The sequence below is a fragment of the Alosa pseudoharengus genome, unplaced genomic scaffold (genome assembly GCF_046254945.1).
Source record: "Alosa pseudoharengus isolate Yale_2024_CS ecotype anadromous, Long Island Sound unplaced genomic scaffold, YU_APseudo_1.1 YU_APseudo_1.1_scf_1, whole genome shotgun sequence".
In the NCBI taxonomy this organism is placed as follows: domain Eukaryota; kingdom Metazoa; phylum Chordata; class Actinopteri; order Clupeiformes; family Clupeidae; genus Alosa; species Alosa pseudoharengus.
In genome coordinates, this window is record NW_027468564.1 from 25371292 (window position 1) to 25393225 (window position 21934).

General features: G+C 41.1%; 1 protein-coding gene across 1 annotated transcript in view; it reads left to right on the forward strand.

Moving 5' to 3' along the window:
- LOC143117704 (uncharacterized) overlaps positions 1-21934 on the forward strand; it is a 49433-nt gene that overhangs the window by 5057 nt on the left and 22442 nt on the right. The window contains exons 3-16 of the mRNA XM_076279285.1: positions 393-740; positions 1209-1337; positions 4849-5223; positions 5677-5808; positions 8413-8712; positions 9775-10104; positions 11850-11984; positions 13787-14167; positions 14611-14742; positions 15617-15925; positions 17736-18077; positions 18634-18768; positions 20573-20953; positions 21332-21463. Coding sequence (XP_076135400.1) covers positions 393-740; positions 1209-1337; positions 4849-5223; positions 5677-5808; positions 8413-8712; positions 9775-10104; positions 11850-11984; positions 13787-14167; positions 14611-14742; positions 15617-15925; positions 17736-18077; positions 18634-18768; positions 20573-20953; positions 21332-21463 — 3561 coding nt within the window. The remainder of the gene's footprint in view (positions 1-392; positions 741-1208; positions 1338-4848; positions 5224-5676; positions 5809-8412; positions 8713-9774; positions 10105-11849; positions 11985-13786; positions 14168-14610; positions 14743-15616; positions 15926-17735; positions 18078-18633; positions 18769-20572; positions 20954-21331; positions 21464-21934) is intronic.

Here is a 21934-nt window from a genome sequence, read left to right on the forward strand (position 1 = left end):
ATTTTGTTGACTTCATCAAAGGTGCCGATTTCTGGATTATAATATATACACTAGCCTTAAGAGTAGTAGTTTACTTTAGCAGAGGTGCCAATAATTCTGGAGGGTCTTGACTTGTATACCTAACATGCTGTAGTACAACCTTATGTTACCAAAGAAAACATTTTAAATACCTCAGTATTTTAAACATTCCTGCATATTCAGCTGATGTGAAGACGATATGTTTTATTCAAGTTCCCTTAAATAACAGGATGTAGATTTTTAAATGAATAATTTCACAAACACACAGAAGTGCTGCAGCCCCTTACACACTATTACTTGCACACTATTACTTCTGCATTAATACACCACCGTTTTAAACAACTGAGGTTTGGCCATTTTCTCTCTTCATCTAGAGATTTGCTCAACCTACACAAACCTGTCTGAGCCATGGAGGAACCGTAACTTTCGCCATTTACGGTCACAGACGGACACTAACCTCAAAGAGGGCTGGTACCGCTTCACTGGCATTGGTGGAAATGTCTTGTCCTTTTACTGTTATGACAGCACAACCCTCAGCCTTTGTAGTAAACCTGACTATTCTAGCATTCTGGAAGGTCAAGTTTACACCCTCGATTTGTGCACCTACATGTATTCTTGGGGTTACATATGTAGGCCTACAGGAAAAACTGTGGATGTGCTGTTCTGCCCGGGAGGATTCTATCTGCACAAACTCTTCCCCACTGACAAATCCTTCATAACCGGTAAGAACGCTGATGATGATCTCTGAGTCACTGCAATGAGTGTGTGTGTCACTTTGGTAGGTGAAGTACAAAATGAATCACCTATGAGTGTACCATGAATTGCATTCCTGAAAGGTCCAATTCCATTGCTCACCATGCCATACAACATACAAACATACAAAATACAAACGTACAAAAGTTCTGGGCAAATGTTGAGGTCATCCTTCACAGTCTGTTCGAATGTAGACATGTACACAGAATGTAGATTACCGTAATTTCCCAACTACTAGCCGCGGCTTATACATATTTTGCAAATATATGTCCCGGCAATTGTTGAGGCCATCCTTCATAGGCTGTTCGGATGCAGACATGTTCAGCTATGAAAACATTTCTGACCATGTGTCATATCCATTCATTAATGTCTTCTTCATAATGTATTGTGAAATATCCATCTGTTGCATCTCACTTCCCTCTGCAACTGTGTTCCAGCTCATAAGACATGTGGAATATCATCCTGTGGAACTAATGCTTACTGCTACAGTGGTGACGGTTATTGTCAGTGTCTCCCTGGATACTCAGTACCATCTGGCCATGTCCCAACTGGGGACTCATTTGGATGTACGTTTGTCTACATAGTGGAGCAGTTAAGTTCAAATAATGAGAAGTATTGTGCATTTTATGACTAAAGCATGAAATTTTGTTTAGTGTCTCTACACACCTTGAAGTTTATTTTCAGACGTGGAGCCACTTCAGATCTGACCTCTGTGGCTAGATATTTGCTGTATAATATACACATCTTTAAGGAGTAAAATATTTGTACAAGTCATTCCAGAATTCTACTGTGAAGATCTAGAACTTACATTAACTGCCATTCAAACTAGTTGCTTGAGTTCATTATGACAGTTTCAAATGGAACCTTTAATTGGCAACATTCTAATCATATACAAATGTGATTTATTTTTTCACCTTTAGACCTATAGTTTGGCAAACTAAATTAAGTAAGTTCTGATCATTAACTATATAAAAAAACTATTTGTAAGTTAGAATGGCAAATAATAATACATATAAAAAAACGCAAGGTTGTAGTAAGACGTAGTAGTAATAGCACATGAGGCAGTATTATTGCACATTTTATTAATGTATTAAGCACTGTTCCTTCATTAATATTGGAAATTTGCCTAATTTATAAAGTTATAACAGATATATAGATCTAGGCAAGATGTACAGTATAACCAGACTTAAGGGCTCATGCACAGGTGAGAGAAACACTTCTAACATTCAAGAGGATATCAGAGATGCTCTCATGAAGGCCTGTGACCACGATCATGACAGTGATGCTATGCATTTGGTGAGAGCAGCACAAGTGGTGCGCAAAGAGATTTTTGATTCTATGTTTCACTTTGACGACTCATTCCATCCCAGTAGTCAGAATTATTCTGTCCCACCATCACTTTTTGCATTGATGTCTATGATCTTCGATGGAGCAAACATCAAACACCAAGCTCAACACAGACCACCATGACTACAAACATTTAAAAGAAACACCCAGCAATTCTGAAAGAATTCCATGCTGGGAGGTTCGTTGTGCATAAGACATGCAACAAGTTCTCAGCCATTGTAATAGACCAGTGTCATGAACAGAACAATGCACTCATCAAAGGATCTGGTGGACCAGTTAGACTAACAGAGAATCCCGGGGCACTGCGATGCTGGATGGTGGCCTGGCCCGGCCCTGAAATTGCCAGAATAATTATTGAATTTGAAAATGGAAGGTCACCACAACCTGAAAACCATCACCAGCATTGAGCAGCACAGGAAGCATGTTAGGTCCCTCATAACAGTGATTGAGGAGATGGGTAACCCATTTCTTGAAGAGAGCCAAGATCTGCTGGTCCTTGATACCAATGACATCAAACTGCATGGGAGACATGGAAATCTTCCACAGAAGTTACTGAAGCTTTCAATGAGGTCATGCAATTGAAGAATGATCAGAGTGAACTGCTGGAGCGCTTTATAGTGCTAATGTATAGGACAAGTGACATCATGGTGAATGAGGCCAGAAAACCTGTTTGCAAAGAAATCTAGAGTTTTAGAGAACATCCCACCCACAAAGGCTGCACTTGAGCAACATATTAAGCGGGCCAAACCATAATGCATAAGAAAGACTTAATAAACTAATGTTGAACAGATATGCCTTTAGACCCCTCTTGACAACAAGGAACCACTGAGGAAAAGAGTCTTGAATTTGACCTAGCGTTTATGTCTGGTCGACACAACTTCATCAGAAGTCAGGAACAGATGTATATAAACTTAGTTGTGCAGTGTTGACATCATGAATATAAACTTTCTTTTTACAACTATCAATCCAGTTGCTACAGCTTTCATATCCATTATATGCATAGTAAACATATAAAGTCCAAGAACCACAACCATATAAGGTGAAGATAAAATCAATCCCAAGAGGAAGTACACAGACACATAATGCAAGTAAGCATTGAGTTCCCAACTTTGTGACACCTCCAAGTGGGCAGGTCAAAACTAAAGTAATCAATTTTGCATTGAACCCGGAAAGGAGATATGTCTACTCTCTAAAATATTCTATATATTTTAATAATGGTATTCTCCTTAATGGTAGCCTAATCCTTAGACTAGAAAATCCAGATCCTGATAATCTAGAAACTGGCCCAAGTCAAGGGGCTGCACCAAGCATGCATTTGAAAATCTCACTGCACGCAATTGGATAACACTACGACCAATGTTTACTGACTAATTCCGGACTTCGACGCAATTGGATAACACTATGACCAATGTTTACTGACTGATTCGTTGCAGCGCTGCCGTCATTTGTTTAGCTCGCCTCTGGCCCGCCTATATCAGATACACCGATGTGATTGGTTACACAAGATGCAAGGGGTAAAAGTAACGTGCATTAATACTCATTGCCGGAGTCTCTTGCAGAGAGAATTCAAATTATGCTCTTGTGAGAACTCTGGATTTCCAGGGTAGGTGATCCTGACAATTCTCTGAAACTCTTATACAGTAATTTTGCTTATCAGTTGTTCTACCTCATACAAATCCAAAAAAGCCACAATAAACAGTAATGAGAAAAAAGAAACATTATAAACAGGAAAGTAGCATTTACCCATAATCCCTAACTGCTTTGTATCAACTGTGCCACTAGTTTATAGGACAATAACACTGATTTCTAAGTTATTTGAACAATTGCCGTGAATCATAGTCAACTTCAGACATTCAGACAGGATGGCAGCCATTCTAGACCACTCTTCCAGAGGCCTCCCATGGCTGTTATGAACCGATCCATTGTGGCTGCAAAAGGGTGTACTATGCGTTGCAGGTGCAAGAAGGCTGCCTTCAAGTGCACTGATCTTTGCTCTTGCTCAGGAGACTGTTAGCCTGGACACAGCCAATAGAGACATGACATTAAAAAAAGGAAAACATTGTTGAGACAAATACTTGTGTTTTTTTGAAAGGGGTCCTTATTAAATTGCTCTTTATCATATTATGTACTATCTACCATTCCACTATGTATCTATATATCTATAGGCATAGCAGTATAGGCCTAAAGGTGAAAAAATAAATCACATTTGTATGTGATTAGAATGTTGCCAGTTAAAGGTTCCATTTGATACTGTCATAATGAACTCAAGCAACCAGTTTGAATGGCAGTTAATGTAAGTTCTAGATCTTCACAGTAGAATTCTGGAATGATTTGTAAAAATATTTTACTCCTCAAAGATGTGTATATTATACAGCAAATATCTAGCCCCAGAGGTCAGATCTGAAGTGGCTCCACGTCTGAAATTAAACCTTAGGGGGTGAAGATTATATGGTGAAACTTTCATGCTTTAGTCATAAAATGCACAATTGTTTTGCTTATCAGCCTAACTAACATTGTCATTCTGTATTATATCACTTCATGTCAAGTTTCCCTGATAAAGTGTTATGTGATGTGGCATGTGGGGAAATGCATATGGCAGCAGCACAAAGAAGAAAAAAAGCTTCACGAATAACTTAAATTTAGTTATAGTTTTGTATTGTGGCGTCTGTGGGTGTAGAGTGTCTATATATTTGGTACTAGGTCAATAATAGGTTAATTTTGTCCATCCAGGTGAAGGAACTTGCCCATCATATACTAATCTGTCTGATCCTTGGCGTAATATTGGCTTCAAATCAACAACCTTTCTTGGATGGCCAAAGAGTGACAAATACTTACAACGTAATGGGTGGTATCGCTTCGTTGGTATTGGAGGAGATGTGCTGTATGACAACTGTACCAGCGCTGTTATTGGTGGAGGCACATCACATCCCATTGTATCATGTGGTCAAGACAGTACAGTCAATTGGGGGATCCAGTACAATGATATAACACTCTGTTACCAGTCCTCTGGCAGGTGCTCAACAGCTGGACGAATCAACAGACTCCTTTGTCCTGAAGGATTCTACTTGTATCAACATTATGACACATCATTCAGTTATGTCACTCGTGAGTATTTGTGGGTTATTTAAAGGTGTTCAACAACTTAAACATTAAACTCTTGTGTTCCAGTGTTTTAAGCAGAGAGAGTATTTATATCTATAAATTTAGGTGAAGTGTACTATTTCATAACCTGGTGTTTCCCCACTTATGTTGGTGATGAAGCATATTTTCAGTCAGTGATGTAGTCAGTGTGATTTGCAAACCTCCTGGTGTAATTTCCCCTGTGTTTAGCATCTTTGTTATCCTCCCTGTGTGGCTTATATGAATTAGTAGCCCTAGAGTTCCCCCTGTATTCACTATTAGTTAGCTATCTGAAAGCTTGTGTAATACATGACATAGAGAGAGCCAAAGAGAAACCTGAAATTTTTCAGATTTCCATAATAGTACTGATAAGAATTATAATAAATTATTCATTCATTATTTCACTCATTCCTTTATTGGTTTCTTTATTCTGAGCAGGACACCAGACATGTGGACCTTCCTCCTGTGGTCCTAATGCCCTGTGTGTTGGTGACGGACGCTGTGAATGCAAACCTGGATATGAGATACCTGACGGCTACCTACCGACTGGAGACTCCCATCAGTGTGGAGGTCAGTGAGAGAGAGAGAGAGAGAAAGAAAAAGAGGGAGAGAGAGTAAGCAACTGACTATATTACTAACTAACTACCCAACGACTGCAAAAAGGTAATACCACATTGCGTCAGCCTAGTTAAACTTGACTGATTGAATTTTGTTCCTCGGTATGTCCAGTATCCAGTGACACAGGGCGGTATTGATATTCATGCCTTGAAGCCTAAAGAAGAGTGAGAGGATGAACTGTATAGTCCAAGCTAAAGTTAATGAACCTGATACGTGCAGGTGTTACGTGATTCCAGGTGTTGTAGAGTGTAGTGAACGGTCAGGTTAATGGCATCTTCCACAGATCCATTTGCCTGGTAAGCAAACTGATAAGGATCCATCAGTGGTGATATGCAGGATTGTAGATAGGGAAGTACCAAACACCTTCAGATCTACTGAAGTGAGGCCAACTGGCCTATGGCAATGTTTCAATTCATTGAGGCCTGCTATGCAAGTAATTGCAGGATTAAGCCAAGCTGCCAGATTAGAGGTCACACCAACCAGACATGATTTAAGAATGATGATTCATCATAGATGGATCTGGGTAATCCTGCAGCTTATCTCCCTTAACAATGGGATTCTCTTCTGCCATTAACTTTGTATAACAGGCTACCTTACCGTTCACCGTTATGTTAGGGATAACGGCCGACGAGGTGACCTGTTCGATGGAAATAATGTCTCGGCGGAGGCAACTCCGGCTCCATGCAGCGCATGTGTTACCGACACAGGCTCAGACAACAGAGATTCGGGTTCAAGGGACTGGTTTATTTCACAAACAGGCAGGGTTTAGTAACTCCAGTGGAAGGCAGGCAAAGGAGGAAACACTCGGGGGGGGGGGGGGGGGGGGGGGGTGGTGTGGGGACCAACAGCAAAGAGATTAAACAATACTCACAAAATGATTACTGCACTGCCCACAGGAATCACACATAACACTCAGGAGAGCTTCCAGGTAGGAGTGAGTCTCTGGGGGCGAAACTTCATCACGCCGAACCGTAATGAGGAGTCGCCAAAGATGAGGCCAGACAATGACTGAGGGGAGACTGGGGTTTAAGTAGGGAGTGAGGCTGATTGGGAACAGGTGCAGGTCATTAGTAAACTGGGGAGTGAGGCTGATTGGGAACAGGTGCAGGTCATTAGTAGACTGGGGAGTGAGGCTGATTGGGAACAGGTGCAGGTCAGTAGTAGACTGAGGGGAGATGGGGTTTAAGTAGGGAGTGAGGCTGATTGGGAACAGGTAGGGATGGGCAGAACGAGGCTTTGTGAAACAACGAAACGTTCCAAGCAATTGCGCCGGAATGTGTCGAGGTTTCGAAACAATCCGACACCCGTAACTCCATGTTAGCAAACTAGCCACTAGATGTCACCATCACATTTTGACCGTGAAGCACAACTGCTTCAGACGAAGAATATAAATAGCCAACATGGAACGCAAGATTTCGTCCACAGCTACGTGGTTGAGTGGTTAACACACTTGCATTCGGCCAGAGCGGCCGGTGTTCGATTCCCTGCTGGTGCTAAGAAATTTCAGACTAGTATATGCCTTCAGTAACTTGAACATGTTTATATCTGCCAGTTAGATGTTTTGTTATTTCAGTTTCATAGTACATTATCCTTTGGAATATGCTGGAGAAGAAAATGCTACAATGGTTTTAAAATGTAGGCTATGCTAATGGCCCAGGGTTTTTTTTGGGAACATGTTGTAGGGAAATAAAGGATACATGTGAAGCAGGTTAGACTAAACAGGTACAACATGGGAAAAATATTTTTTGTATGTCAACATAACTTTTTATTTAGGAATAACAGTTGTTCTGCCGTCTTGGCATTTAATCTGTTTCTTGATTTTGAATAAACCTCCCCAGCCTTGGAAAAAATTACCTCGCACTAATCTGCTATCTAAATATTAACGTCACTAGACCGAATCTATCTAAACTATCGCTCACTGTCTGTCTCTAGCCTGTCAATTAATCAATATCACTAACCTATCAATTACAAGAATGCACTATAAATCGCTATATCTCTATATGTCTCTATGTCGCTATATCTCTCAAAATCTCTCTCCTCACAAAAAACCCACAAAGATAGGATGTGTTTGAATGACTTTTAAGCATTCTGGGACTTTGTAATTTAGATCAAACAGGTGTTTACTCGGGTAATTGGCTCGCGCGGTAAGGCTGTGCACCTGTCCAAACCAAATTGAAACACCACGAAGCCTCACTAAGCCATGGTCACGTGACATGGGCGTTTTGAACCACACTTCGAAACACTGTTCGAAACACTTGCGTTTCGGAAGCTCGACACTGTTTCGAAACGTCAGCTTCGAGCGTCACATCCCTAGGAACAGGTGCAGGTCATTAGTAAACTGGGGAGTGTGAACGAGTGAGGGGAGCTTCAGGAGAGTGAGCAGGGTGTGGCTGGAGGGGAGCGGTTATCCCTAACATAAAATTCAATGTGCATGCTATACAGTACAGACCTACACTATAAAGGCATGTACATATTTGTGTTTTTTTCCCCCAACAATAGCAGAGGACTTTTAATCATTAAGTACTATTGTCATTTTTTTTTTTCACTTTTATAAAGTTGGACTACGATTAGTTGGAGGTAACACAAACTGTTCTGGACGAGTTGAGGTCCTCCACAATGGCACTTGGGGCACCGTATGTGACGACGGCTGGGACTTGAACGATTCCACGGTGGTGTGTAGAGTGATGGGCTGCGGTCCTGCCCTCCAGGCGCCTCATGGGGCCATATTTGGACAGGGAAGTGGCCAGATCTGGATGGACGATGTCAGTTGTGTCGGAAACGAGACTTTCCTGACCCAGTGTCCTCATGGAGGGTTTGGAAATCATAGCTGTGGACATGCAGGAGTGGTGTGTGCAGGTGAGTCAATCTCTTAGTGACTGCCACTCAATTAGGAACAAAAACACACACACACACACACAAACAATGAAATTATACATGAGAATAAAATGGTTTAGGGACTGTTTGATGCATGGGTGCATCCCCTGGGCCAGTGGTCAGTAGTTAGTTAGTACTCTTCTTCATGACCAGTGGTGCGTTTCCCAAAACCATAGTTGCTAACCTGTTAGCAACTTAGTTGGTTGGCAATGGGAAATTGCATTGCAACCAACAAAGTTGCTTACTTAGTTAGCAACTATGGTTTTGGGAAATGCACTGAACGTTAGCATTGCTTAGCATCTGGTTCGGTTTGGCTCCATGTAAGAAGGTGGGTACTTAGTACTTACTTTATGTGAAGCCATACTGTGCAATAAAATCTCAAAAACTACACACACACATTGTGTGTGTGTGTGTGTGTGTATTTAACAGCAGTGTCCCACAGCATGGCTCCCAAACCATACCTACAACACTATGAATTGAGACATTAGACTATATGGTCCTATATACCTAATAGTATAACATGTCACATACTGTATATAGTGTATATACATATTATATTAAGTATATATACTCTTTTGATCCCGTAAGGGAAATTTGGTCTCTGGATTTATCCCAGTCCGTGAATTAGTGAAACACACTCAGCACACAGTGAACACACATTAATCCCGGTGCAGTGAGATGCCTGCAACAAAAGCAGCGCTCAGGGAGCAGTGAGGGGTTAGGTGCCTTGCTCAAGGGCACTTCAGCCATGCCTACTGGTCAGGGTTCGAACCGGCAACCCTCCGGTAACAAGTCGGAAGCGCTAACCAGTAGGCCACGGCTGCCCCAAACTCAACATAGATATTTGGAACATTACTCCATATTCAGGTGATGTGAAGACAACATGTTTAATTCAAGTTCCCTTAAATAACAGGATGTACATTTTTTAATGAATCATTTTACAAACACACAGAAGTGCTGCAGTCCCTTGCATACACTATTATTTATGTGTCATTACACCAGTTTTTAACATCTGAAGTTTGGTCATTTTCTGTCTTCATCTAGAGATTTGTTCAACCTACACAAACCTGTCTGAGCCATGGAGGAACTATAACTTTATAAGTCGAAAGCCAAAAACGGACACTGACCTCACAGAGGGCTGGTATCGCTTCACTGGCATTGGTGGAGATGTCCTGTCCTATTACTGTTCTGGCAGTTACGGACTCCTTAGCCTTTGTAGTAATCCTGACTATTCTAGCATTCCGGAAGGTCAAGTCTATACCGTCAATTTGTGCTCAAGTTGCACACATACAGGAGAAACTGTGGATGTGCTGTTCTGCCCAGGAGGATTCTATCTGTTCAAACTCTTCCCCACAGACAAATCCTTCATAACCGGTAAGACCGCTGATGATGATCTCTGACTCTCTGCACTGAGAGTGTGCAGTGCAACCGGAACGTTTTTTTAGACCCTCTGAAGTTTTCCACATTTTGTTATGTTTCAGATTCATCTGAAAATGGATTCAATTCATTTTTTTTCTCATCAATCTACACACAATGTTTTAATACTGGTGTTTGCAGTGTTTTGTAAAATTATTAACAATTAAAAGACAATAAATATGTAAATCATTTACATAAGTATTCCAACCTTTCACTTAGTACTTGGTTAAAGCACCTTTGGCAGCAATGACAGCCTTAAGTCTTCTTGGGAATGATCCTACACACTTGGCACACCTTTCTTTTGGGAGTTTCGCCTGTTATTCTTGGCAGAATCATTAAAGCTCATTTTCAGGTCTCTCCAGAGATGCTCTGTTGGGTTCAGTTCTGGACTCTGGCTGGGCCACTCCAGGACTTTCACAGTTTTCCCCCAAGTCACCCCTGTGTCTTCTTGGCCTTGTGCTTCGGGTCGTTGTCTTGTTGTCTTGTCTTTTTTCCATTTCAGGATGATGAATGCTACTGTACTCTTGGGCACTTTCAGTGCAGCGAAACATTTTTTGTACCCTTCCCCAGATCTGTGTCTTGACACAATCCTGTCTCTCAGGTCTGCGGACAATTCTTTCAACCTTGTGGCTTGGCTTTCACTCTGACATATACTATCAGCTGTGAGACCTTATATAGACAGGCTTGTGCCTTTTTTTTATTATGTCTAATGAATTTAATTAGGCAAGTGGACTCCAAACAAGTTAAGAAAGCATCTCAAGGAACATAGACCTCTGAAGTTCGCCTACAAAAAAGAACCAGTACAGCCATCTTAGCCCATATAAGGAGATCCGGTTGTTAATTGAAGCTAACTACCTATGGCAAGTTGCATTGCAAGATAGCTCTGGGGTAGCAAAAATCTAGGTGTGCCGCCTTCATGTACCGGAGATCACTGTATCCACTCGAAGGCAGAGGACAAAAGTGTGTTCAGGAAAACGTTTTCATCCCCGCGAGAGTTTAACAGGTGCGATAATTCAAAATCCCCATGTTATTTTCCCATAGGAAAAATCGCCAGATACCGGATGTCAAAGATGGCAGCTTTTTTGTAGGCGAAATTCAGAGGTCTATTGATAGAAGTAAGTTGCACCAGAGCTCAATTGCAAGCATCATAACAAAGGGTCTGAATACTTATGCAAATGGTATATTTAAGTCATTTATTTTTTTATACATTTTCAAAACACCCCAAACAGCTGTTTTTTGTGGATTATTAGAGCATTATGTGTAGATTGATGAGAATAAAAAATAATACATTTTAAGATGAGTCTGAAATATAACAAAGTGTGGAAATCTTCAAAGGGTCTGAAAACGTTCCATTTGCACTGTATGTCAAGAGTGAACTTTTGAAGATGTCAGTGTTTTCCTGATGTAGCCCTACTTAATGAATTACCTAGCTATGTCCATGAACTGCATTACTCAAGGTATGGTGATACAAATAATGGTCTATTGCTCAGCAGGTTATAGAAAACAATCTGCCTAAAACAAACATACTGTACAAAGGTTCTGGGTAAATGTTTAGGTCATCCTCCATAGGCTGTTTGGCTGCAGAAATGTTCTACTGCAAACATTTTCCTGACCAAGTGTCAAATCCATTCCTTGATGTCTTGTTCTATGTTTGTGAAATATCCATCTCTTGCATCTCACTTCCCTCTGCAACTGTGTTCCAGCTCATAAGACATGTGGAATATCATCCTGTGGAACTAATGCCTACTGCTACAGTGGTAGTGGTTATGGCTATTGCACCTGCATCCCTGGATACTCAGTACCATCTGGCCATGTCCCAACTGGGGACTCATTTGGATGTAAGTTTGACTACAGGGTCATTCTGTATTATATTACTCCATGTTAATCTTGTCTTACTGTATGTGATGTGGGAAAATGCATATAGTGGTATCAAAAAGAATGGGAAAAAAGCTTCAAGAATAGCATATATCCAGTTTTAGTTTTGAAAGGCGAGAAATAGCCTCGGAAACATGGAGACACGTGGGGCTATCTTCACTTGAAAGAGAGAGCACTCCCACAGTGCTTCTCACGTGGATGAAAAGTATGGCGGGCCATTCTCTTGTTGATTGTGTGTGAACAAATAGAATGAAGAGTTAAATGGCAATGATATTATTACAAACTCGTTTAATCTGACTCCATTTAATTAATAATTTATATCACCATTCAATTACCAAGTAACTATTTCATCAGCTCTGGAAGAGCATGGCATGGCAATCTACGAGAGTTAGAGATATACGATTGGTGAGCCGGTTAACAATTTATTTAGGCACTAAGCCTTAAAGGTAAATGTAACCAATATCACTTCAGTTAAATGTAAAAGTAAACTCGCATAGTCTACTGTAACAAAGTAAAGTAACAAAGTCGCAAACAAAGGAACAAAGGAAGCTTATCAAAACACATACTTAAGCTAACAAAATAATAAGCTGAGAATAGCAGATACACCAGAAACAGTAGATAGAATGAAAGAGAGAGAGAGAGGGAGGGAGAGAGATGGATGAAGTAGGCTAGGCAAAGCACACATTTACAGAGACAGTGATTTCAGAGGTAACCAATACTGCATGGGTTCCCAAAGTGAGGGTCGGGACCCCCCGGGGGGTCGCGAAATGATTTCCATAAATCAAATAAATTTGGGAAAAATAAAAGAGCTGTCACTTGACCGCACTTTAAAGACAGATTTTAATTCCAAGACGCTTGCTGAGTTCTGGATTTCAGTCGAGAGGGAATATCCACAGCTATTCAAGGCCGCAATGGACGTACTGACGCCGTTTGGCTCCACATACCTGTGCGAAAAGACTTTCTCTGCACTGACATATAAAAGAAATACAGATCGCGTCTAAATGTGAAGGATGATCTGTGGGCGTCTCCACAATTAAACCAAGAATGGACTTGCTGTGTTCCGCGCATAGCGTGCATCTATCTCATTAGATGAGATTAACGCTGAAACATAGTTGCCAAAATGTAAATTTGCGCAGCAACAATGTAAATATGTTTACAACAGTTTGTGGATATTACCCTGACTGATACATTCTTCTGTTAAAATGGAAATTAAAGTAATGTTTCAAAGTTAAGTTTGCACGACAGCAATAATGTGCACTCATGTTACATGGATATTATTTTTTGACTAAGGTATTCTGCTTTTATCATATAGTAAATTTCTATATGTAAAATCATAACAGGCTGCTCTGTTCTTTTGTGTTGTCGTTAAGCCCGTGTTTGGATAAGCCTAGTGCGTATGGCCGGTGCGCACATTTTATTTTATTTTTTGTCACATCCAGGGATAGTGGGGGTCGCCAGTCTCTGGCACGGTTATTTTGGGGGTCGCGGGTTGAAAAGTTTGGGAACCCCTGCAATACTGTATGATAATTAGCTTGGCCTGACACCCTGGGGGGTTAGGAATTTCCTTTGTGGGGGTAGTATGTGGCAGACCTCTTTGTCTTTGTTTTGAAATTTTGGCCTTGCAACTGCAAAAGGCATTCTTCAGAAATTCAGAAAGAGTTGGCCAAAAGACGGGGCTTACAGTTTTATATTGTGGTGTCTGTGTGTAGACTACCTTCATTTGGTACTGTACTAGGTCAATAATAGGTTAATCTTGTCCATCCAGGTGAAGGAACTTGCCCATCATATACCAATCTGTCTGATCCATGGCGTAATATTGGCTTCAAATCAACAACCTTTCTTGGATGGCCAAAGAGTGACATATACTTACAACATAATGGGTGGTATCGCTTCGTTGGTATTGGAGGAGATGTTCTGTATGACAACTGTACCAGCGCTGTTATTGGTGGAGGCACATCACATCCCCTTGTATCATGTGGTGAAGACAGTACATATTATTGGGGGATCCAATACAATGATATAACACTCTGTTACCAGTCCTCTGGCAGGTGCTCAACAAATGGAAGAATCAACAGACTCCTTTGTCCTGGAGGATTCTACTTGTATCAACATTACCCATATGACACATCATTCAGTTATGTCACTCGTGAGTACTTGTGGGTTGTTTAAAGGTGTTCAACAACTTAAACATTAAACTCTTTTGTTCCAGTGTTGTAAGTATTTATGTCTGTAAATTTAGTTGAAGTGTATTCTTTCATAACCTGGTGTTTTCCCACTTATGTTGGTGTTGAAATGTATTTTCAGTCAGTGATGTAGTCAGTGATTTGCAAACCTCCTGGTGTAATTTCCCCTGTGTTTAGCATCTTTGTGATGCTCCCTGTGTGGCTTATGTGAGTTAGTTAGCCCTAGAGTAGTATTCTAGTATTCACTATCAATAAGCTATCTGATAGCTCGTGTTCTACTGTAATACATAACACAGAGAAAGCCAAAGAGAAACCTGACACTTTTTCCATAATGGTACTGATAAGAATATTAATGATTCATTCATTCTTTCACTCATTCCTTTATTGGTTTCTTAATTCTGAGCAGGACACCAGACATGTGGACCGTCCTCCTGTGGTCCTAATGCCCTGTGTGTTGGTGACGGACGCTGTGAGTGCAAACTTGGATATGAGATACCTGACGGCTACCTACCGACTGGAGACTCCCATCAGTGTGGAGGTCAGTAGGAGAAAGAGAGGGATAAAAAGAGAAAGAGAGACTGTTTTCCAATTCGCCACTTAACCTTGACTGATTAAATTGTGTTCCTTGGAATGTTTAGTATCCAGTGACACAGAGCTGAATTGATACATGCTTTTAAGTATAAGTATATATACTTTTTTGATCCTGTGAGGGAAATTTGGTCTCTGCATTTAACCCAATCGGTGAATTAGTGAAACACAAACAGCACACAGTGTACACACAGTGAGGTGAAGCACACACTAATCCCGGCGCAGTGAGCTGCCTGCTACAACGGCAGAGCTCGGGGAGCATTGAGGGGTTAGGTGCCTTGCTCAAGGGCACTTCAGTCGCGGCCCACTGGTCGGGGCTCGAACCGGCAACCCTCCGGCTACAAGTCCAGAGTGCTAACCAGTAGGCCACGGCTGCCTTTTTTTTTAAGCCAAAAAAGAGAGTGAAAGGATGAACTGTTTAAAGTCCACTCCAAGCTAAAGTTAATGAACCTGATACGTGCAGGTGGTACTTGATTCCAGGTGTTGTAGTGTGTAGTGAACGGTCAGGTTTATGGCATGTTCCACAGATCCATTTGCCTGGTAAGCAAACTGATAAGGATCCATCAGTGGTGATATGCAGGATTGTAGATAGGGAAGTACCAAACACTCAAACACCTTCAGATCTACTGAAGTGAGGCCAACTGGCCTATAAATTCATTGAGGCCTCAATATCTGCATTACTAAGCCAAGCTACTGCCAGGTTTGAGGTCACATCAACCAGACCAGACTTGCAATCCTGCAGCACAGCATTTATTTTTTTTCAAAAATAGCAGAGGACTTTTAATCATTAAGTACCATTGTCATTTTTGTTCCCTTTCATAAAGTTGGACTACGACTAGTTGGAGGTAACACAAACTGTTCTGGACGAGTTGAGGTCCTCCACAATGGCACTTGGGGCACCGTATGTGACGACGGCTGGGACATGAACGATGCCACGGTGGTGTGTAGAGTGATGGGCTGCGGTCCTGCTCTCCAGGCTTCTCAAGGGGCCATATTTGGACAGGGAAGTGGCCAGATCTGGATGGACGATGTCAGTTGTGTCGGAAATGAGACTCTCCTGACCCAGTGTCCTCATGGAGGGTTTGGAAATCATAATTGTGGACATACGAAGGATGCAGGAGTGGTGTGTGCAGGTGAGTCAATCCCTTAGCGACTGCCACACAATTAGGAACAGGGGAAGATACAGTACGATCAGATCAATTATCAGATTCAGGTGGAGACAGAGACACAAAGAACCAAAACACGCACACACACACACACTCACACACAAATATAAATATGGTTGAGTTGAAGATAAGTCATTGGTTTCTGTTATGCATTCTTCCACATATGATGCAACTGTTCCAGTGATATCCTACCTCTGTTCTTAGACAAGAGAATATAATGTTTTGGACTGTTGGATAAGGCTGTATAGGTCATTAGTTACTATTAGGGTTGCCACCTGTCCAGGATTTTCCTGATTGTCCAGGATTTTCATGGTCTGTCCAGGAAAATAAAAATAAAAATCCTGGACACTGAATGTCCCGGATTTTTGTACATGATGCGCAAAATGTGTATTTCAGTTTAATTGAAGCGTGCCTAAGTCCATAAACGTATGCACAGCCATATTGGCTCTACAAAAAAGACGTAGCATAACATGGGTGGTGGTGGTGGGGGCACGCACCGTGGAGGTTCATTAGAAATGGTAAGGTGGAGACGGAGAGTGTGTGGGACAAGGAGAGACAGAGAAAGGAAAGTTTATTCCACATAAGCAAAAAAGCAGAACCTAATTATGTATTCCCCCTTTTTTCTCAATACTGCCCCCAGGTGTCCACAACTAAAAACTGTTGAAAATATAACAAAATAATAAAGGTCTGCTATTAAATAAAGCAATTAACTAAACAAATAACTAGAAATTGTAATTCTTACTAATTTTAGCTATACAATTGTCGCTTAGAATGACGGTTTTTATCTTGGGTTAGATGTGCGAATGCGCCATTGCTTACAAACAAAAAGGTCGATTGGATGGTCAAAATGTCCAGGATTTTTGTCAGACACAGGTGGCAACCCTAGTTACTATTCAGTCAGTAGGGAATCATAGTATTGCCACTGATGTTGATCTCTGACTCTCTGCACTGAGAGTGTGTGAACTTTTGCATATCTTAGTATTTTGCTGTACGGGTGCGTCCCCATGGGCCAGTGGTCAGTAGTTAGCTAGTACTCTTCCACATGACCAGGTTAGCATTGCTTAGCATCTGATTCAGTTTGTAGCTGTCGATGCGACTTCCCCGTTTTTGAGTCAGTGGTCAGTAGTTAGTTAGTAGGCCTACTCTTTCTTTAATTAAAATCATTGCAGTTTGACTCCATGTAAAAATGTTAATGTGAAGGCATGCTGTGTTTTTGTTTGGTGCAGTAAAACCACAACCAGGAAGTCATTAGTCATATATTGTTGGTATATAGTCTATATAGTCCAGTGGTTCTCAAAGTGCAGGGGGAACATTTGTTTTTCTTATATCTTTAATAATGACTGACTATCATCAAAGTGAGACCTAGCTAGCAACTGTCTACACAATCCATGGGGTGGAGCTCCCCTGAAACTGGTCCCCTTGGAAAACAGTGCAGTGCAGCGATAAACGTCCTACGTAAAAAATCTTCAAAATCGAGAGTGCACACCTTTGTGCCACGCGCGAGCCACATACAAAATCTTAGGTCAGTCTGACAAACGGTCAGCGAGATATGCGTGCCACAGACACACACACAGACGCTTCTTGCTTTATAGATAGATAGACATACATAGCTTGCTGCAGTACAACCTTATGTCACCTAAAACAACAACAGGACTTAGGATTTTAAATGCATCATTCCACAAACACACAGAAGTGGAGCCCCTTGCACACTATTACTTCTGCATTAATACACCACCGTTTTAAACAACTGAGGTTTGGCCATTTTCTCTCTTCATAGAGATTTGCTCAACCTACACCAACCTGTCTGAGCCATGGCTGAACTTCAACTTTAACTATTTGCGGCCACAGACGGACATTAACCTCACAGAGGGCTGGTATCGCTTCACTGGCATCGGTGGAGATGTCCTGTCCTTTTACTGTCATAGCGGTGGCAGCAAAACCCTTAGACTTTGTAGTAAACCTGACTATTCTAGCATTCTGGAAGGTCAAGTCTACACCCTCGATTTGTGCGTCTACTCTGGGGGTTGCACACATTCCGGAGAAACTGTGAATTTGCTGTTCTGCCCGGGAGGATTCTATCTGTACAAACTCTTCCCCACTGACAAAACCTTCGTAACCGGTAAGACCGCTGATGGTGATCTTTGACTTTCTGCAATGAGAGTGTGTGTCAAGAGTGAACTTTGGTAGGTGATGTACAATGTGTCCTATGAGTGTTCATGAACTGCACTACTGAAGGTATGGTGATGCAACAGAATGGTCCAATTCCACTTCTCAGCAGGTTATAGAAAACAATCTGGCTAAAACAAACGTACAAAAGTTCTGGGCAAAACGTTGAGATGATCCTTCATAGGCTGTTCAGATGCAGACATGTTTGATTTGCGTATTCACGTCTTTCGTCTAGTTTCTCTACTTCTTCTTTGTAATATATTGTGAAATACCCATTTCTTATGGTTTTATTGCGGTGCAATTATTAATGATATAGGAAAGCAAATGGACAAAAGTTCTTGGCAAATGTTGAGGCCATCCTTCATATAGTAGACTGTTCCGATGCAGACATGTTCAGCTATGAAAACATTTCTGACCATGTGTCATATCCATTCATTAATGTCTTCATCATAATGTATTGTGAAATATCCATCTCTTGCATCTCACTTCCCTCTGCAACTGTGTTCCAGCTCATAAGACATGTGGAATATCATCCTGTGGAACTAATGCTTACTGCTACAGTGGTAATGGTTATGGTCTTTGTTACTGCATCCCTGGATACTCAGTACCATCTGGCCATGATCCAACTGGGAACTCATTTGGATGTAAGTTTGAACACAGGGTCATTCTGTATGATATCACTTCATGTTAATCTTCCCTGATTCAAAAAGTGTTATGTGATGTGGCATGTGGGGAAATGTGCATGGTAGCAGCAAAAAGAAGAAAAAAAGCTTCACGAATAACATATATTTAGTTATGACCGCCGCGCAGCGAAGCGGCGGTCATATAGGTTTAGTCAGATATTTTTTTTTTTTCTTTTTTTTCTTTTTCGCATGCCCAAATTTCCGTCAAGGATTCCCGGGACACTGAAAGACCGGGGTACACGAAACTTGGTGGGCATGTAACCCCACATGGATAGTATGGAACCATCGTTTTTTGTTTTGATCTGTAGCCCACCCGCTGGACTGGACCCCCTGAAAGGAGGGTAGGGCAGACACAGTTTTCTGTGAATATCTCGAGAACCGTAGGGTTTAGGAGGACCATTTTTTTTTTGTATGTTGATCTCAAGGGGCCATGTCAACCCATTCCATAACCACTCATTTCATGTATAGCGCCACCTAGTTAAACACAAAAAAGTAAAAATGAGGTGTTGTAATCGCAGGTATCTGTGACCTAACATAGTCAAAACTGTACGAAATTGGAAGTGTGGGATCATTATGACACTCTTTGTATGCACGCCAAGTTTTGTGGAATTCCGTTCATGGGGGGCCACACAATAAATTAATTTATGTTACTATACACCAACTGGCCTGTAGGTGGCCGGAGACAGTTTTCTGTTAATATCTCGAGAACCGTAGGGCTTAGGAGGTCCACCTTTTTTATGTATGTTGGTCTTAAGGGGGCATGTCAACCCATCCCATTACCACTTATTTCATATATAGCGCCACCTAGTTAAAAATTAAAAAGCAAAAAATTAGGTGTTTTCATCACAATATCTCTGGCTGACAAGGTCAAAACTGCACAAAATTAAAAGTGTAGAATCATTATGACACCCTACGAATGCATGCCAAGTTTTGTGTACTTTCGTTCATGAGGGGCCTTACAATAAAATAATTTATGTGTACATTTAGTGACGTACACCAACAAGGATTCCCGGGACACTGAAAGACCGGGGTAGACAAAACTTGGTGGGCATGTAACCCCACATGGATAGCATGGAACCGTTGTTTTTCGTTTTGATCTGTAGCCCCCCCGCTGGACTGGACCCCCCGAAAGGAGGGTAGGGCAGACACAGTTCTCTGTGAATATCTTGAGAACTGTAGGGCCTAGGATGACCATTTTTCCCGTATGTTTGCCTCCAGGGGTCATGTGCACACATGTGCACAAACAGATACACACGCACACACATACATTCACAGTAATCATACGTATGACACATACTCACACAGTAGACATATGTACGCATGCATGCACAGGCACATACGCAGGGACACACACAAGCATGCACACACACACACACACACACACATAAAACATAAACATGTACATGCACACATGCACACAATTCAAGAATTTCTCAGAATTATGAACAGGCAAGATGGAGGTGGGGTTGTATAAAATTAATTTTACATGTGAAATTTATGAACTAATCATTTTTTAGTACTTGTTGTCTAGCAGATACCAGTGAGAATTGAGTGTGGATAATGCAATTTAGTGAGACAGTTAGAATCATATAGGCCTTTCAGCGTGATTTATTTTTGTGGAAAAAATGTGCTGGACTGGGCGGCGGTCATATTTTGTACCGCTCTGCGGTACATCTAGTTATAGTTTTGTATTGTGGTGTCTGTGGGTGTAGAGTGTCTATATATTTGTTACTAGGTCAATAATAGGTTAATTTTGTCTATCCAGGTGAAGGAACTTGCCCATCATATACCAATCTGTCTGATCCATGGCGTAATATTGGCTTCAAATCAACAACATTTCCTGGATGGCCAAAGAGGGACATATACTTACAAAATTCCAGATGGTATCGCTTTGTTGGTATTGGAGGAGATGTGCTGTATGACAACTGTACCAGCGCTGTTATTGGTGGAGGCACATCACATCCCCTTGTATCATGTGGTGAAGACAGTACATATTATTGGGGGATCCAATACAATGATATAACACTCTGTTACCAGTCCTCTGGCAGGTGCTCAACAAATGGAAGAATCAACAGATTCCTTTGTCCTGAAGGATTCTACTTGTATCAACATTATCCATATGACACATCATTCAGTTATGTCACCCGTGAGTATTTGTGGGTTTTTTAGAGGTGTTCAACAACTTAAACTCTTGTTAAGTGATATTCCAATGATTTAAGCATAGAGTATGTAGGTCTGTAAATTATCCTATTGTAATGGCCTGTGTGTTTAGCAATCCTCCCTGTTTGGCTTATATGAATTAGTTAGACCTAGAGCTCCCCCTGGATTCACTATCAGTAAGATATCTATGCTATATAACACATGACAAAGCTAAGCTATATTATACATGACACAGAGACAGCCAAAGAGAACCTGAACACTGTAGAACACTGTTTAGATTTCCATAATAGTGCTGATTAGAAATATGATAATGATTCATTCATTATTTCACTCATTCCTTTATCGGTTTCTTAATTCTGAGCAGGACACCAGACATGTGGACCGTCCTCCTGTGGTCCTAATGCCCTGTGTGTTGGTGACGGACGCTGTGAGTGCAAACCTGGATATGAGATACCTGACGGCCACCTACCCACTGGAGACTCTTATCAGTGTGAAGGTTAGTAAGAGAGGGAGAGAGGGATGGTGAGAAAACTACTAAATAGCAAAACAAAAAATACAAAACAAAAGGCATCCTGCATTTTAGTTACACAGAAATGTTCAAATGTTCACAAAATTAATCAAAAAAAGAGAGCTGCTGTATATTTAATTTGGAGTCAGATTCTACAAGATGGATGATGAATTTGGAAGTTGGCATGTGATAAATGTTTTTGTTGTTTGATGTAGTAGTCCTTTAGAACAGTCAGCAGGTTTGCCATATACATGTACCTATCAGAAGAAATACAATCTTATAAAGCATAAATAAGCAGATGAACAGGTGAAAGTAAAGCCCAGGTTAAAATCAGATCAGAAGACAAATGAAACAAGGTTGTTGTTGTGTATGCTGATGTAAATAGATGTGTTTTCCTGTTTGTCACAACTTATAAGTCAGTAATTTCAATTTTATTTGATTACGTTTTAAGTATTGCAC